Source organism: Nerophis lumbriciformis, linkage group LG02 (genome assembly GCF_033978685.3).
Source record: "Nerophis lumbriciformis linkage group LG02, RoL_Nlum_v2.1, whole genome shotgun sequence".
Taxonomy (NCBI): Eukaryota; Metazoa; Chordata; class Actinopteri; order Syngnathiformes; family Syngnathidae; genus Nerophis; species Nerophis lumbriciformis.
This window is the reverse complement of record NC_084549.2, coordinates 19,995,458-20,014,968: the sequence shown is the minus strand read 5'-3', so window position 1 is coordinate 20,014,968 and position 19,511 is coordinate 19,995,458. Positions and strand designations below refer to the sequence as shown.

Here is a 19,511-nt window from a genome sequence, read left to right as displayed (position 1 = left end):
TCGTAGCTGCACTTTTTGACAGCTAATAAAATTTTAAAATCCCAAACAATACACGTTTTTATGAAGAAAGTAAGAAAAACAGTTGACATTATAATCACGTTGTCTTGGTGAAGAGTCCACCCGTTTGACAGATTCCATGTGAGAAAATTCAAACGCTCACTTACTTATGGAGTGAGAGGAAGGGATTTAGACATCGCATGCTCTGCAGTGCATGACATAATGAGAAAATGAGCCAAAACATGTCACTTGAAGAATGCCTTTGTACCAACCCATGTCTAAATCAACCTGATTGCCAGCCCAGCCAACATTTAGTGAAGATTAGATCTGAATAACAAAAATACAAATCCTGCAGGACCCAGGTGCGACTATCATCCAAATGACACTTGTGGCTTTTTTTCATGTTTATGGTCTTTGAAAATCACCATTTTTACCTCAGTCATTTTATTGTATTGGTACCTTTTTACACATTACAGCAAACTATTGTGTACCATATTTTCCGGACCATAAGGCGCACCGTATTATAAGGCGCACTGCCGATGAATGTTTTTTTTTTTTTTAAATCTTTTTTCATATATAAGGCGCACCCGATTATAGGGCGCATTAAAAGAGTTGTATTTTTTTTTTTTTTCTAAATTGAAAACACTTTTGTCATAAAAAAAATACAATCATGTGTGCTTACGGACTGTATCCCTGCAGACTCTATTGATCTATATTGATATATAATGTAGGAACCAGAAATATTAATAACAGAATGATTTAATAAAAAAATAAAAAATAATTAAAAAAATTCTTGTGCGGCCTGGTACCAATCGATTCGCGGACCAGTACCGGACCACTAGTCTACATAACATGTAATGGTGGTTCTTTGGTCAAAATGTTGCATAGATTATGTTTTACAGATCATCTTCAAGCCACTTTCTGACCGTCGCTGTGTCGGTTTTATTTACGTGGCTCACCTTCGGCAGCGTCTTCTCCACGTCATCTTTGTTGTAGCGGTGTAGCGTGCAAGGACGGGAGTGGAAGAAGAGTCAAAAGATGGAGCTAACTGACATTCAGACTTTACTTAATCCAATAACGGAGCAGCATCTCCTCATCCGGAAACAACAACACAGGAAATGTGTCCCGTGAAAAACCGTCCGACCGGAACTCTAATAACTAAAGTTCCTTGGGTGAATAATGTAAACTCACTATACCGGTATGTTTTAGCGCTTTCATTGCGAGTTTACTGACAGATATAAGTAAGAACTTTACACTACTTTGTATTAGAAATGGCAACAGCGGAGAATGAATGTCCTATAACAAGAAGATAGAGAAAAAAGAAGCTTATCAACTACGGTGTTGCCACGGACTACAAAGGCGGACGCGCGCAATTTTTCAGGATTTATGCAGATTCCAAATACAGATCAGCAGGTACCAGAAGGTAAGAAAAGTTGCTTTTGCATTATATTGCGAAACAAAACACCAGATAATATGTCTTACCTTATACACACACACCATAATAATACTCGTATGTTTAATGCGCTGACAATCCTTCAAGCGGTGAGGCTTCATAGCTTACCAAAGTCGTACTACAAAATTTTGATAGATTTTTGAGCGCCGTGTGTACTGTTCTATATTTTCAATGGCACATTTGAAATGTTGGTGTTGTTTACTTGAGACATATTGCAATCATATTGCAGTCTACACGTATCTCTTATGTTTGACTGCCATCTACTGGTCACACTTATCATTACACCATGCACCAAATAAAATAGCTTTGAGGTGGGTAAGCTCAACCAAACGTATTCCGTACATTAGGCGCACCGGGTTATAAGGCGCACTGTTTTGAGGGGAGGAAAAAGGATTTTAAGTGCACCTTATAGTCCAGAAAATACGGTCTGTTTAAAGTATTGAGTGCAGGCATTTGAAGATAGAGTAACATCAATGAAACACTAACACTTACAATGCAATCCAGCAAAGATCTTTATTTGCATGACAAAATGCAAAAGAAATAGACTACCTCTCAGGAGTGAGAGGGCAGGAAAAAATTGCAGTACAGTGCAACAATTTGGAGTTGAATCAATATGTTGTGGAAAAAAACGTATGCCTAAAAGTCGGATAAAACGTATTTTGTTCAAACCATCTTCAAGCGTCGTATCATCAAATAGCATGAAGCTTTAACTCGCCAGCGAAAAAGAAATTAACTCACAAAAGTGTTTTTTTCTGGCTTTTTTGCGATACTACCACAGACAAAAAATTACACAGAGGAAGCAGTGTGATGATAACCGTAGAACAAGATATGGAACCTTCTCTGACATTGCTCCCTCTCCATATGTGTCTCGAATGCATCGTTTTACTTTATTTTAGTTGTATCTCATTGTATTACATGGTGGGTAACTTGTTACAATCTAATTAACAATGTAACTCCCGCGGTCATACAACCAATGAGTTTTAGCATTTAGTCAAATTATATTAACTACTGTATAATAAGACTAAATACAACTAAAATAAAATGACACATGTATGACTCTGCCTCTGTCTGGATGTTATAACAGCTAATATGTGTCACCTACTGGAACCTGTTTATGAGCACCAAACCTGAGAAAAATCATGTTTACTTAATTTTGAGACAAGAGTTACAGTGTGTGTGTGTGTGTGTGTGTGTGTGTGTGTGTGTGTGTGTGTTCTTGTATTCATACCCTTCTTGAGACATCAACAAGGAAAAGTACCTTCCATATGAGGACTGGTGAACAAGTTAGGACATAAATCATGGTCCCAATACGGAAAACCATTGCATCTAATAGAGAATGTCTAATTTGCACCCCTGGCGGTGAAATCTATCAAAATTAGGGTGATCCCAAAAAGGAGGGATTTTTCTAATTGACTGTATGTCGGTTTTAAAAGTGCTCCCCCTCTGGCCAACATATGTAATAACAAGTGTGTGTAAAAGATTGAAATGCGCCCCCTTTGGCCAAAATGTATTAGAAAAAAATATATATATATATGTGTATAGCGACATACTTGAAATAACTTGAAGTAAATAATGAAGATAAAAAAACGATTACAAACAAAAAAATTAACTAAAAGTGTCGACGTTTTTCTTATAAAATTGGGAACAATTTCTCATATTCTTTCTGTTTCTGTAATATTGCAATATTTTCTCGTAAAATTATTACCCTTTAATGCAAAATTGTGACATTTGTCATGTACAATTCTGACTTTTATCACAATATTGACCTTTTTTTTTGTTGTTCTTGTAAAATAATGACATTTTTTGAGTAAAATTATGACTTTTGTCATAGTTTTGCCAAGTAAAAATTCCGATTATTATTATAATATTGCCAACATTTTAAAGTTTTCTTATAAAATTGTGACTTTTGTCCAGTAAAATTACGACTCTTTTCATTAAATTGCCAAAATTGTAAGTTTTTCTAGTAAAATTGCGACTGTTATTGAGTAAAATTCCGACTTTTATCATAATATTGCACAAATGTTCAGTTTTTCTTGTAAAACTTTGACTTGCGTTGAGTAAAATTACGACTTTTGTTATAATGCTGCCAACATTCTAAGTTTTTCTTGTGAAATTGGGACCTTTTTCTGGTGAAATTCCAACTCATCTTTCACAACAAGTTTTTTTTTTATATTGCATAGTATGTATATATTATTAATGTTGTAAATACACATCATTATATATCTAGAAAGGGTGGTCCTAAAGAGGTAGGCATTTTTCGGAGGTCTCGAGAAGGTACAAAATACAAGAATATGTGTGTGTGTGTGTGAGTGTGTGTGTGTGTGTGTGATTAAGTACACAATAACACAAACTATTGTGGACCTGTGTAGAAAAGCACAGCTCTTTGAGGTTAAAACTACAGACACACCCTAGCCAGGTTTAATAAAAGCACATTTAAATTGTTTAAAATCCAGCATCAAGGCTACATTTTGGCCAGAACACTGCCTTTTGGACTTTTAACTTACAACATGATTTTTTGGGCCTAGGAAGTCAGGATCTTCGTGGTAATTTTAACTAAACTTTGCTCTAAACCAGGCCTGGGCAATTATTTTGACTCGGGGGCCAAATTTAGAGAAAAAAAAATTGTCTGGGGGCCAGTATATCTATTTTTTAGGAAAACTAATACAAAACCTCACAATAAAGTCTGATTGAATGCTAAAAATGTTATGACAGACCGCCTTAAAAACGGAATTTTAAATGTTTCTATGAACGATAAAACCCTGAATATTGAGAACATATGAACGTCACACCCCCTCTCAATCGACATATTTTACAATCAAGCCACACCCACACTGCTTGGTGCCTCGTCTGACCTGCTGTGACGTAGATTACCATAGTAACTAGTAGGGTTGTACGGTATACGGGTATTAGTATAGTACCGCGGTACTAATGAATCCTATTCGGTACCATACTGCCTCTGAAAAGTACCGGTCCGCCGCAGCCTAAGATTTTTTTCTTAAAATAAAGCCAATAATGAAATTTTTTCTGGTCCCCTTTATTTAGAAAAGTACTGAAAAGTATCGAAATAATATTGGTATCAGGACAACACTAGTCACTAAAATATCATGCAAAAGCGCAGATTCCAACCATAGAAATACTTTGTATCGTTCAAGACTTACGGTCATTAGAAAACATCACTGCACATCATAATGGCAGCTACACTTTCCATCTTAAAGATGTAAAAAAAATTATTTGGGAATGCCCGGCGGGCCAGATTGAAAAGCTTAACGGGCCGCACGTGGCCCCCGGGCCTTAATTTGCCCAGATCTGCTCTAAACAATACATTCTTCTTTTAGTTATGTTGACTTATTGTTTCTGTAGCCACACGTCACAAAACCATATCAGTTTTGAAGTAATCGTGGACCAGGGCGACAAAAACATACAAGGGATGAAAATAATAGTTTTACATGCCTTTATCCACACTGTCTATGCGGGGAAATGGGCTCCAGTTCGGTGGACGGCGTCACACTTAAAGAGGGCATATCGAATGTGCAGATAGAAATGGGCCGTTCCAAATACAGTTATTTATCTACCCATTGCTAAAAACTAAACAATATTATTGGAAATTAACGCCAAATTAATTTTCAACTGCAAAAAAATTGTCGATAAAATTTCGGTCATCCGGACGCTATGGGTCCGTTTAAGCAGCCGACTTGTTATCACGTCTCGTTACCAAAGAAAACGTTCTTTTCATGGCTGAAGGACAGTCACTCCTTCCGTCACCATGGCAACAAGGAAAGAATACCAGCTTTTTGGTGACATGCAAGTTTCTCAGCACATACCCAAAATGGTTCATAGAGAGCTGCAACAAGCCTCGAATGTATTTTACTACTTTTGTTGGAAAATAGCAAACTGAAAACTAATTGTTTTGTCAATCGGCAGCTCATTACTCAACCCACGCCAAGCCGCCAAGGCAAAATCTTAAAAAAAGGGAGCTTTTATCCAACATCTTTAAAAAAAAAAAAAAAAAAAAGAATTGACGAATGCTTGTGTCAGATAGAGGGACGTACGGTGGGGACGGGTGGTTGGCATATTGGATTGACAGTTTGAATTTGCTTGGGCATTTGCTTGTTTCTCCAGGTACTACGGCTTCCTCCCATCCATCCATCCATCTTCTTCCGCTTATCCGAGGTCGGGTCACGGGGGCAGCAGCCCAAGCAGAGAAGCCCAGACTTTCCTCTCCCCAGCCACTTCGTCCAGCTTCTCCCGGGGGATCCCGAGGCGTTGCCAGGCTAGCCGGGAGACACAGTCTTCCCAACGTGTCCTGGGTCTTCCCCGTGGCCTCCTACCGGTTGGACGTGCCCTAAACACCTCCCTCAGAAGGCGTTCAGGTGGCATCCTGACCAGATGCCCGAACCACCTCATCTGGCTCCTCTCAATGTGGAGGAGCAGCGGCTTTACTTTGAGCTCCTTCCAAATGACAGAGCTTCTCACCCTATCTCTAAGGCAGTGGTTCTTAACCTGGGTTCGATCGAACCCTAGGGGTTCGGTGAGTCAGGCTCTGGGGTTCGGCGGAGGTCAAGACACACCCTCGACTCATCGTGTAAATGAAAACTCCTCCCTGTCGGCGTATTACGGATATGGCAACAACAGAAGTCAGACTGATTTGCAGGTGTGTAATTTGTTGTGAGTTTATGCACTGTGTTGGTTTTGTTCTTTGAACAAGGTGATGTTCATGCACGGTTCATTTTGTGCACCAGTAATAAAACATGGTAACACTTTAGTATGGGGAACATATTCACCATTAATTAGTTGCTTATTAACATGCAAATTAGTAACATATTGGCTCTTAACTAGTCATTATTAAGTACTTATTAATGACTTATTCGGCATGGCCTTATTATAACCCTAACCCTGGCCCTAACCCTTTAACCCTAACCCTAACCAAATAACTCTAAATTACGTCTTTGTTACTTAGAAAATAGTGTCCAAAAAACTCTAAATTAAGTCTTTGTTACTTAGAATATGTTCCCCATACTAAAGTGTTACCAAAACATACAACTTTGTCTTGAATTTGAAAAAAAACATTTAATTTTTCACTAAAGAAGAGTTCGGTGAATGCGCATATGAAACTGGTGGGGTTCGGTACCTCCAACAAGGTTAAGAACCACTGCTCTAAGGGAGAGCCCCGCCACCCGGCGGAGGAAACTCATTTTCGGCCGCTTGTACCCGTGATCTTGTCCTTTCGGTCATAACCCAAAGCTCATGACCATAGGTGAGGATGGGAACGTAGATCGACCGGTAAATTGAGAGCTTTTCCTTCCGGCTCAGCTCCTTCTTCACCACAACGGATCGATACAGCGTCCGCAATACTGAAGCCTGGGCATCTTTATGTGCTCGACGCCTCAATCATTGGTATGTTTTCATCGACAAAACCATTCTGGGTATCACTCCATCTTATCTGTCTTGTCTTTTAACAAAGAAACAAGGAAGTCACAATCTTCGTTAAATGAATGTTCTGCAATTTGTCATCCCCAAAGTAAGAACTGAACTGGGCAAGAAAGCATTTAGGTTTTCAGCTCCGAAGGCTTGGAATAACCTACAATCGAATATTAAACTTCAAACCCTTGTTACATTGAATGAGTTTAAAGCTTCTGTGAAAGGACTGCAGTCTACCTTGTCTGTATGCACATGTGTTATGTGAGCAAGTTTTAATGTTGTAAATGTGATGTTTTATGTATTTGTTTACTGTTTTTAATGTAACCTTGCTGCTGCCCTCCTGGCCAGGTCTCCCTTGGAAAAGAGATCTTTGATCTCAATGGGATTTTACCATAAAGGCTAAATAAAAAATAAAAGGACGCCGCACCGGTCCGCCTGTCAATCTCACGATCCACTCTTCCCTCACTCGTGAATAAGACTCCGAGGTACTTGAACTCCTCCACTTAGGGCAAGATATCCTCCCCAACCCGGAGCTGGCAATACAGAACCATGGACTCGGACTTGAAAGTGCTGATTCAAGCGACTGGGATGGGAATCGGCTTCCTCCCACATTCCAAAAACCTTCATGCTAGCGTAGCTGGAGACTCTAAATTCTGAATATGAACGGCTGTTTGTCTATGTGTGCAATATGAAATGATGCCCAGGGTGTAGACCGGCTCCAGCTCACCCGTTACCCCACTGCGGACAAGCAGTATAGAAAATGGATCTGACAAAGCACTAATGAGGACATTATACCACTCAGTTATTTTCTTCCCCTATTTCTTAATTCATGTCGGCAAATGAATATCTTAAGATGATGTGGGGCGTGAAGAGTTGATTGATGTTCGTGTTGGCAAGAGAGAAATGGGGACATCTTCCTCAAAGGGACTGATCTGGCTCCCTGATGTGTAATTCACCCAAAGAGAATGGTCTTCGTCTCTCAGATTTCCTCTCTTCTTGCCCCATTAGACTTTGTCTACTTCTTCTTCCCGTATCTTCAAGGCTCACACTTCCCACCTACAAATACAAAATGAAGGTGTTTAAGAAGGACAATTGGGCAGAAATCTGTTTAGCCTCAGTTCATCCCCCAAGCATTTAAGGGTTCTATTATGCAAAATCAACTTTTCTTACCTATTGGTACCTGGTTTTGTGCATTTAGGATCTGCATAAGTCCTGAAAATATCAAATCAAACCATGGAGGCATGGCGAGGATATGTATTCCCCCAAAATGGGTTAACTCGCTGGAATATGAAGAGGATATAACATACATCCATAAACGTGGATGCATATGCAAAAGTGCAATACATTTATCTGTACAGTAATCTATTTATTTATATCTGCACCGTATTGCTATTCTATCCTGCACTACAACAAGCTAATGCAACAACATGTTGTTCTTATCTGTGCTGTAAAGTTTAATTTTGAATGTCTATTTTTTTTGCAGTACATGGAGTGAGGGCTGATATGTTTTTGAGTTTGTTAATAGAAAAGTGAAAAGTGAAAAGTTCTACAGTATACAACGGTATACAATATACATAGTATATTTATATAGAGCTGCATACAAGGTAAAATTAATCACAATTAAATATATGTATAAATACATGTAGATATACAAACCCCGTTTCCATGAGTTGGGAAATTGTGTTAGATGTAAATATAAACGGAATACAATGATTTACAAATCATTTTCAACCCATATTCAGTTGAATATGCTACAAAGACAACATATTTGATGTTCAAACTGATAAACATTTTTTTTTTTTTTTGCAAATAATCATTAACTTTAGAATTTGATGCCAGCAACACGTGACAAAGAGGTTGGGAAAGGTGGCAATAAATACTGATAAAGTTGAGGAATGCTCATCAAACACTTATTTGGAACATCCCACAGGTGAACAGGCAAATTGGGAACAGGTGGGTGCCATGATTGGGTATAAAAGTAGATTCCATGAAATGCTCAGTCATTCACAAACAAGAATGGGGCGAGGGTCACCACTTTGTCAACAAATGCGTGAGCAAATTGTTTAACAGTTTAAGAAAAACCTTTCTCAACCAGCTATTGCAAGGAATTTAGGGATTTCACCATCTACGGTTCGTAATATCATCAAAGGGTTCAGAGAATCTGGAGAAATCACTGCACGTAAGCAGCTAAGCCCGTGACCTTCGATCCCTCAGGCTGTACTACATTAACAAGCGACATCAGTGTGTAAAGGATATCACCACATGGGCTCAGGAACACTTCAGAAACCCACTGTCAGTAACTACAGTTGGTCGCTACATCTGTAGGTGCAAGTTAAAACTCTCCTATGCAAGGCGAAAACCATTTATCAACAACACCCAGAAACGCCGTCAGCTTTGCTGGGCCTGAGCACATCTAAGATGGACTGAGACAATGTGGAAAAGTGTTCTGTGGTCTGACGAGTCCACATTTCAAATTGTTTTTGGAAACTGTGGACGTCGTGTCCTCCGGACCAAAGAGGAAAAGAACCATCCGGATTGTTATAGGCGCAAAGTTGTAAAGCCAGCATCTGTGATGGTATGGGGGTGTATTAGTGCCCAAGACATGGGTAACTTACACATCTGTGAAGGTACCATTAATGCTGAAAGGTACATACAGGTTTTGGAGCAACATATGTTGCCATCCAAGCAACGTTACCATGGACGCCCCTGCTTATTTCAGTAAGACAATGCCAACCCACGTGTTACATCAACGTGGCTTCATAGTAAAAGAGTGTGGGTACTAGACTGGCCTGCCTGTAGTCCAGACCTGTCTCCCATTGAAAATGTGTGATGCATTATGAAGCCTAAAATACCACAACGGAGACCCCGGACTGTTAAACAACTTAAGCTGTACATCAAGCAAGAATGGAAAATAATTCCACCTGAGAAGCTTAAAAAATGTGTCTCCTCAGTTCCCAAACGTTTACTGAGTGTTGTTAAAAGGAAAGGCCATGTAACACAGTGGTGAACATGCCCTTTCCCAATTACTTTGGCACATGTTGCAGCCATGAAATACTAAGTTAATTATTATTTGCAAAAAAAAAATAAAGTTTATGAGTTTGAACATCAAATATCTTGTCTTTGTAGTGCATTCAATTGAATATGGGTTGAAAATGATTTGCAAATCATCGTATTCCGTTTATATTTACATCCAACACAATTTCCCAACTCATATGGAAACGGGGTTTGTATTTTACACTGTATATATAATACCAGTTAATACCAATTTTACCAATATTTGCAGTAAAAATGGATTACAGTAGCAATCTTTGATACAAATGTTGTAAAACTGTAAAACACCACAGGTGTTGCAGGAAAGGAAAAAGAACAAAAAGAAAAATATGTTATTTATGACTCAGCTGTGTCTGTCATTCCAATCCTGTTCCCTTTGCCTTTCTCACTCCCCATCTCCCTCCATTTTTCCCCCATCTTATACGGACAGTTCTTCCCCAGCTTGCATAGTTGACAGTTTTTATTAATTATGCATTTATATAAACACTTCTTGCATTTTGGATGTATTGTCCGGTTATTTGCAGGCACATGAGCTGCTGTCCTTTGCTCTGCCACCTTTTACACGTGAAACATGTTTGCCATCGTTAGTGTTAGGTTTAACTATTTTGTTGAATATTATTTGGTCAAATTGGTTAAACCCCCCCTTATCTTCTGGAGAGGAAAAAATCCTGGCGCCGTCCCTGCAAAAGTGGCATTCATCAAGTTGTAACAAGGGTTCTGTTTGGACATGACATTTAAGGTAATTTATTGCAGCTGTGGAATTGCTGGAAATGTGTTTTTTCAACCGTCACATAGTCCGATTGCTGGCTGGTTCCTTCATGGTTCAAACTAAAATGTTAAGAGGCGTTCATTACTTCTTAGGGCGTGAAGTGAAGTTTGAGATTGTAGGTCTACAGAAGGCAAAAAACACTATGTCCTTTTACATTTTCAAATGCAAATAGGGCTGCGATATGGACAATACAATTATATTGAAAATGATATGCATGCTTAGATGATAGGAACAAATGATAAAATGTCCATTAAAAAATTGCTTTTACATTTAATATATGTGTTAACAAGCCTGAAACTAATTATGTTTAGCCTATTTCCACAGTGTCACGGAATTAGCAGTTTAGTTTAGTTTAGTTTATTAAGGATCCCCATTAGTCTACACCGCAGTGGAGACTATTCTTCCTGGGGTCCAAGCAAAAAACATCACACAATCACAAAACAAAAGATTACAATGCAGTACAACATCATCAATAATAAAATGTTGTAATACAAAAATAGCAACAACAAAAAACAATAACTTTGGGTTTACATAATAATGTTCATACCAAAGATAAAAAATAGCAATATAAAAATATATATATATTTTTGCAAAAATAAAACAAAGAACCAATGGCCTAAATACACACATTAGTGTACCAAAGACAAACAATAAGTGACGAAAAAAGTACCATCCATCCATTTTCTACTGCTTGTCCAATAATCAATAAAATAGGCAATAATCAATAAAACCAGTCATGACAATAGGTACAATCTACAAACCCCGTTTCCATATGAGTTGGGAAATTGAGTTAAATGTAAATATAAACGGAATAAAATGATTTGCAAATCCTTTTCAACCCATATTCAATTGAATGCACTACAAAGACAAGATATTTGATGTTCAAACTCATAAACGTCATTTTTTTTTGCAAATAATAATTAACTTAGAATTTCATGGCTGCAACACGTGCCAAAGTAGTTGGGAAAGGGCATGTTCACCACTGTGTTACATGGCCTTTCCTTTTAACAACACTCAGTAAACGTTTGGGAACTGAAGAGACACATTTTTTAAGCTTCTCAGGTGGAATTCTTTCCCATTCTTGCTTGATGTACAGCTTAAGTTGTTCAACAGTCCGGGGGTCTCCGTTGTGCTATTTTAGGCTTCATAATGCGCCACACATTTGCAATGGGAGACAGGTCTGGACTACAGGCAGGCCAGTCTAGTACCCGCACTCTTTTACTATGAAGCCACATTGATGTAACACGTGGCTTGGCATTGTCTTGCTGAAATAAGCAGGGGCGTCCATGGCAACATTGCTTGGATGGCAACATATGTTGCTCCAAAACCTGTATGTACCTTTCAGCATTAATGGCGCCTTCACAGATGTGTAAGTTACCCATGCCTTGGGCACTAATGTGGATTAGTGCCCAAGGTTGAAAAGCTGGCTTTCCAACTTTGCGCCTATAACAATCCGGATGGTTCTTTTCCTCTTTGGTCCAGGAGGACACGACGTCCACAGTTTCCAAAAACAATTTGAAATGTGGACTCGTCAGACCACAGAACACTTTTCCACTTTGTATCAGTCCATCTTAGATGAGCTCAGGCCCAGCGAAGCCGACAGCGTTTCTGGGTGTTGTTAATAAACGGTTTTCGCCTTGCATAGGAAAGTTTTAACTTGCACTTACAGATGTAGCGACCAACTGTAGTTACTGACAGTGGGTTTCTGAAGTGTTCCTGAGCCCATGTGGTGATATCCTTCACACACTGATGTCGCTTGTTGATGCAGTACAGCCTGAGGGATCGAAGGTCACGGGCTTAGTTGCTTACATGCAGTGATATCTCCAGATTCTCTGAACCCTTTGATGATATTACGGACCGTAGATGGTGAAATCCCTAAATTCCCTGCAATAGCTGGTTGAGAAAGGTTTTTCTTAAACTGTTCAACAATTTGCTCACGCATTTGTTGACAAAGTGGTGACCCTCGCCCCATCCTTGTTTGTGAATGACTGAGCATTTCATGGAATCTACTTTTACACCCAATCATGGCACCCACCTGTTCCCAATTTGCCTGTTCACCTGTGGGATGTTCCAAATAAGTGTTTGATGAGCATTCCTGAACTTTATCAGTATTTATTGCCACCTTTCCCAACTTCTTTGTCACGTGTTGCTGGCATCAAATTCTAAAGTTAATGATTATTTGCAACAACAAAAAAAATGTTTATCAGTTTGAACATCAAATATGTTGTCTTTGTAGCATATTCAACTGAATATGGGTTGAAAATGATTTGCAAATCATTGTATTCCGTTTATATTTACATCTAACACAATTTCCCAGCTCATATAGAAACGGAGTTTGTATACAAAGTATTTCAATGGTTGGAATCCGCGCTTTTGCATTATATACGAGTTATTAAGGTAATCTACGTCACAGCAGCTCAGACGAGGCACCAAGCAGTGTGGGAGTGTTTCCACAGAGTGTTTGCACAGCGGCCAGCCTGAAATGCGGGTTTCAGGGACAGACGCGGAAAGAGGTTTTTACAACAAAGTTCTAAAGCTTAGTGATATCGCAGATATATCAGATTGTAGTTGGGTTATTTTTTTAACTTTCGCGTTCATATTTTGCTGTGTTTGTTGCATTCCGCTTGATTGTAAAATATGTCGATCGAGAAGGGGTGTGACGTTCATATGTTGTCAATACTCCGTGTTTTGTCCTTCACAGTTAATATTGTAAATTCCACATTCTTTATTTTCATGTACATTCTTGATGTCTCATTCAGTAAAAAAATAAAAAATTCCACTCTGTTTTTTAAGGCGGTCTGACATAACGTTTTTAGCATTCAATCAGACATTATTGTGAGGTTTTGTATTAGTGTTCCTAAAAATAGATGAACCGGCCCCCAGACAAATTTTTTTCTCTAAATTTGGCCCCTGAGTCAAAATAATTGCCCAGGCCTAGTATATAATATTTACAAGTGATCCAGACAACAATCAGCACTGTACCTTAAAGATAAACGAGCTGTTTTGAGCCGCACCAAACAAAATCACCTAACGTAGCCATTTACTGTATGTCATAATGAAAAAGTCTACGGCGTGACTGCGGGGAACCGCACAATTTCACAAAGGCGCGCACATAATTATTCATGGACGCACCAATTGTCTCATTGAAAAGTGTTTATTTCCTTCCTGATGATCATGGTAATCATGGTTATTTATCAAACAAACAAGGAGGCACCCCAGTGGTATCAATATGAGTTACTATTCTGGACCAAAAAACAACAACATCGACATGTGGGTGTATTTTTTTAACAGTTGTATCAGTTTTATTTTTAGTCCTGACCTGAATTAATTGACTGACCTTTTGCACCTGCACTCTTTGTTCTGCAGCTGCTCCCACAACAGAACAACCATTCCGAAGCAAGCTCTTTTTTAGAAACCAAATATACTCTCAATAAATGTGTTGAATTTAAATATCTTTAACAAGCTTTTCTGCTGCATATTCGGTGCTTTTTATCTGCTGTGTGGGATAATGTAAAGAGCGACTAACGTGTCAATGTTCAGGAATTAAACAGAGGCTAAGAGGGTGAAAGGAACATTTTTTTTAAATGCTATCTGTTGGCATTATCTTTTATCGCATCTGCACTTGCTGCTTTCTATATAGCCTAATTAAGAATATGATGAAGAATGAAATGAAATAAAGGACAGCTAGAACATTAGTGTAAGACTTTAGCACAGTGGTTCTTAAAGGGGAACATTATCACAATTTCAGAAGGGTTAAAACCATTAAAAATCAGTTCCCAGTGGCTTATTTTATTTTTCGAAGTTTTTTTCAAAATTTTACCCATCACGCAATATCCCTAAAAAAAAGCTTCAAAGTGCCTGATTTTAACGATCGTTATAAACACCCGTCCATTTTCCTGTGACGTCACACAGTGATGCCAACACAAACAAACATGGCGCATAGAACAGCAAGGTATAGTGACATTAGCTCGGATTCAGACTCGGATTACAGCGGCTTAAGCGATTCAACAGATTACGCATGTATTGAAACGGATGGTTGTAGTGTGGAGGCAGGTAGCGAAAACGAAATTGAAGAAGAAAGTGAAGCTATTGAGCCATATCGGTTTGAACCGTATGCAAGCGAAACCGACGAAAACGACACGACAGCCAGCGACACGGGAGAAAGCGAGGACGAATTTGGCAACCAACGATTGGTATGTGTTTGTTTGGCATTAAAGGAAACTAACAACTATGAACTAGGTTTACAGCATATGAAATACATTTGGCAACAACATGCACTTTGAGAGTGCAGACAGCCCATTTCAGGGCTAATCTTTTTAAGCTAAATTATTGGTAAACACAGTTTATGTATAATAATTTACGTAAAACAGCGAGTAATGAATACAATTTTCATCAATTAATATATTCTGTAGACATACCCTCATCCGCTCTCTTTTCCTGAGAGTCTGGCGGCAGATTTCTTTGACTTTATCGTTGGAAATGCATCTGCTTTGAGTGTCGTAGGATATCCCCACATTCTTGCCATCTCTGTCGTAGCATAGCTTTTGTCGGTAAAGTGTGCGGAACTAACGACTGACCATTTCGTCGGCTTTCCCCACACCCTCGTATTTTGAACAAATTTCGTCCAATTTCTTGCCACTTTCGCATCTTTGGGCCACTGGTGCAACTTGAATCCGTCCCTGTTCGTGTTGTTACACCCTCTGACAACAAACCGACGAAAGTGAGAAAATGGCAGATTGCTTCCCGATGTGACGTCACGTTGTGACGTCATCGCTCCGAGAGCGAATAATAGAAAGGCGTTTAATTCGCCAAAATTCACCCATTTAGAGTTCGGAAATCGGTTAAAAAAAATATATGGTCTTTTTTCTGCAACATCAAGGTATATATTGACGCTTACATAGGTCTGGTGATAATGTTCCCCTTTAACCTGGGTTTGATCGAACCCTAGGGGTTCGGTGAGTCGGGCTCATGGGTTCGGCGGCGGTTAAGACACACCCGACTCATCGTTTAAATAAAAACTTCTCCCTTTCTGCGTATTACGGTTACGGCAACAGCAGAAATCAGACTAATTTGCAGGTGTTGGTTTTGTTCTTTGAACAAGGTGTTGTTCATGCACGGTTCATTTTGTGCACCAGTAAAAAATCATGGTAACACTTTAGTATGGGGAACATATTCACCATTAATTAGTTGCTTATTAACATGCAAATTAGTAAGATATTGGCTCTTAACTAGTCATTATTAAGTACTTATTAATGCCTTATTCGGCATGGCCTTATTATAACCCTAACCCTCTAACCCTAACCCTAACCAAATAACTCTAAATTAAGTCTTTGTTACTTAGAATATGTTCCCTTAGTGTCCAAAAAACTCTAAATGAAGTATTTTTTACTTAGAATATGTTCCCCATACTAAAGTGTTACCAAAAACATATAACTTTGTCTTGAATTTGAAAAAAAACCTACATTTTATTTTTCACTAAAGAAGGGTTCGGTGAATGCGCATATGAAACTGGTGGGGTACGGTACCTCCAACAAAGTTAAGAACCACTGCTCTATTGTAAGTCTGAAAAAAAGAGACAGCATGTAGTGCAGAAACTAATAGTATGGAATAATTTTACTTGAATGTAGTTAAACCTAATTGTTTTTAGGGTTTTTTGACCTCGGGGTCCAACTTTTCCACAACAAAGGGGTCTGGGGTCCACTCAAATCTTAACACTGTATTAGTAATCTTATTCTTGATTTTAATCGTACTTAATAACCTTGTGAAAGGATATGAAACCATATATTAATCAGCAACCGTATGTCAATCACAAAGATTATTATTTATTTAACACATAAACCTTAATTAAGCCGAGGTCAGGCTGATTAGAAAAATAATTACTATCCAAATATACTGCATACGAAGGGACTCAAGAATGACCAAAAATACATGTACATACAATTATGTTGTGCTAAAATAAACTAGATTAATAATAAATATGTTTCTACCCCAAGCGATTTGAGTAACACAATTTAGACAGAGCTGACCGCTGAAGCCCCCAAACCCTCCCTCCCCCTGATCCCCATTCCTTGTATTTATTTACTTTTATGTTATATTTTATTGTATAACTTATGTATTATTTATTTATTTATTTTACCTTATCTATTCTTTTATTGATCTTTAATATATTTTGTTCCATTGAATCTATGTTTGCATATATTCATGTGTGTGGGCACTAGGTGACAATTACCTTGGGAATTGAGTGGGTGGGTATCGTAAGGGTTGGGTTTATTATATTACATATTGTAAAATATGCAGATACCTCAACTTGCTGTTGCCATGATTCATCATGCTGTGCTGTCTGCAAAATTCAATAAAAATATTTGAAAAAAAAAAAAAAAAAGTTTCTTAATTAAACTATTGATAAAATTAAAGTGCAAATGAAAATACAGCTTCACCACTTCAGTCATAATTTTTGGGCTTAAGAAACGTTAGCTACAGACTTCTTCTGTTTGTTGTCATTACTGCCACAAGTGGTGGAAAAGTGTATTACAAGTGAGTACTACTGCGGCCCATACGGATCAGAGCTGAGAAACAAACATGTTTGGCGGCCCTTTAGGGGTCGCTCGCAGCCCAACAGGTTATGGTTATTGTTAAGAAACACTGATTTAAGCAATTGTGATATGACTGATTTTAGCACTTGAGTTGAAAAATCTACTTTTAGAGCAGATATTCTCAAACTGTGGTTCGCGGGTTCTATCTAGTGGTACGCCAAGGAATCACTTGATTTAGGTACAGTGTTTGATTTTCCTGTATTCAAACACAGTGTCACTGTTCAAACTGCTTATACATATATATGTGGGATCTGAGCCGAGGATGTCGTTGTGGCTTGTGCAGCCCTTTGAGACACTTGTGATTAAGGGCTATATGAATAAACTGTGATTGATTGATACCTAAATACTAGAAAAAACTGTATGCATGTTCTTCTCACGTCAGTCAGCCTCGGGGTGAACAGCCATCTGTTCTAGTCAATGGAGGGCATTTAGAGGTGGTACAACATTTTAAATATCTCGGCGTAATCTTTGATTCATACTGAACATTCAAAGACCATGTTAAAAAAATAGCTGACATTGTTCAATTTAATTTGGCAAACTTTAAACATGTAAGGCCATACTTGACAGTAGAGTCTGCAAAGCTCTAAGTGCACACTATGATGTTTAGTCACATTAACTATTGCCACACAACTTGGTCCCACACATCCGAGAGCACTTTGAAGCCACTCAAGTCTTGTTTACAAAACACTCAAAACTCTAGACAGGAAGCCCTTGCATTACTATTATTGTAGCATTGTAAGTAAAAAAAATAATATTTTAGATTTGGAGCGATATCAGAAGTTTTAAAGTTCTAAGTGGACTTGCTAGTAAAAAAATAAAAAAATAAAAACAATAGTGGAGTCAGAACCAGAGCACTAATCAGGGGAGACTGTAGTATTTAAAGGCGCAGGACTAAATTCAGCCAAATGGTGCTATTTATTAGAGACACAACATTATAGAATACTTTACCGGAGCACATACGAAACTGGGGGACCTACCGGACATTTTAAGGGGTCCTTAAAAATTGGTTTAAGTCAAACCAGTTATGCTCCCATAGAATGGACTCTCTCTTTTAAAATTCTGATTATTTGTACTGTACTGTGTTTTTATGTTGGTCATTATGGTGGAACTTGGAGACAGACTTTTTTAGTATTTGGTGAAAAAACTTTTACGAACCACTGTAAGAGGACACCAAAAGTATTCTGGAAAAAAATTAATACTTTCAAAAGAATGAGGAGAGACGGCCTAGTTTGGGTGTTGGTCAGATTATTTTTTGTTTGTTTGTTTTTGTCGTATCCCAAACTGCCCGTCAATTCACATGATGAAATCATCAGTTATAAACACAGTACACACATCAAAATAATCGGGCCAATGTTGAGCCAGATCCCAGCACAGACACAGATCAGCATAAACGAGATTATTTGATACCACTACAGATTACCATATTTTTGGACTATAAATCGCAGTTTTTTTCATAGTTTGGCCGGGCTCCAGTGCGATTTATATATGTTTTTTTCCTTCTTTATTATGCATTTTCGGCAGGTGCGACTTATTCTCCGGTGCGATTTATACTCCGAAAAATACGGTACTCTGACCGCACATTCTGGTCTAAAACGACCCCCCCAAAATCTGGTGGAAAAAATGGTTGGTGCCGACCATAGGCGCCGATCCCGTAGGTCAGGAGTGTCAAACTCAAATACAGAGTGGGCCAAAATTTTAAACTGAACAAAGCCGCGGGCCAAGGTTGAACAAATTAACCTTTTAATAGGGACCCAAACAAGTTTTGCATTGAATTTTGAACAAGCAAGGCTTATATAACTTTATAGTGACATGCAAAATCGAGTTTCAAATAATAATAATAATTAAAAAATATCAATGGGATATCAAATACAATTTAAATAAAAATTGAATGCCTCTTTTCTATTTGCAGCCTTCTGAGGTAAATATCAACATGAACTTTTTCCACAGGCTAATAAATTTGATAATAAAATAACAATGAATAAAACAACCATTCAGGACTTTAAACTGCTCAGTTTGCAACACACTGATCTAATCTGATGTGCCCAAGCCAGATACCTGCCATCTTGGATGCTAGTTCATTAATGTCGGGGCTCAGGCTTTGAGCTGAGGCAACCTTCATTATCGAACGAAGGTGTTCATCAGTCATTATATCTCGTAGTACACCCGGACCACAGTCTTGGGGGCGTGCCTTAAAGGCACTACCTTTAATGTCCTCTACGAGCTGTTGTCA

At 38.4% G+C, this 19,511-nt stretch overlaps 1 protein-coding gene across 2 annotated transcripts in view; it reads right to left on the bottom strand.

The window, feature by feature from the left end:
- Positions 1-2,026: 2,026 nt before the first annotated feature.
- mlip (muscular LMNA-interacting protein) overlaps positions 2,027-19,511 on the bottom strand; it is a 110,318-nt gene continuing 92,833 nt past the window's right edge. For both annotated transcript variants that reach the window (XM_061956783.1, XM_061956707.1), the window contains exon 13: positions 2,027-7,924. In XM_061956783.1, the coding sequence (XP_061812767.1) occupies positions 7,905-7,924 (20 nt within the window). In that variant the 3' untranslated portion in view covers positions 2,027-7,904. The remainder of the gene's footprint in view (positions 7,925-19,511) is intronic.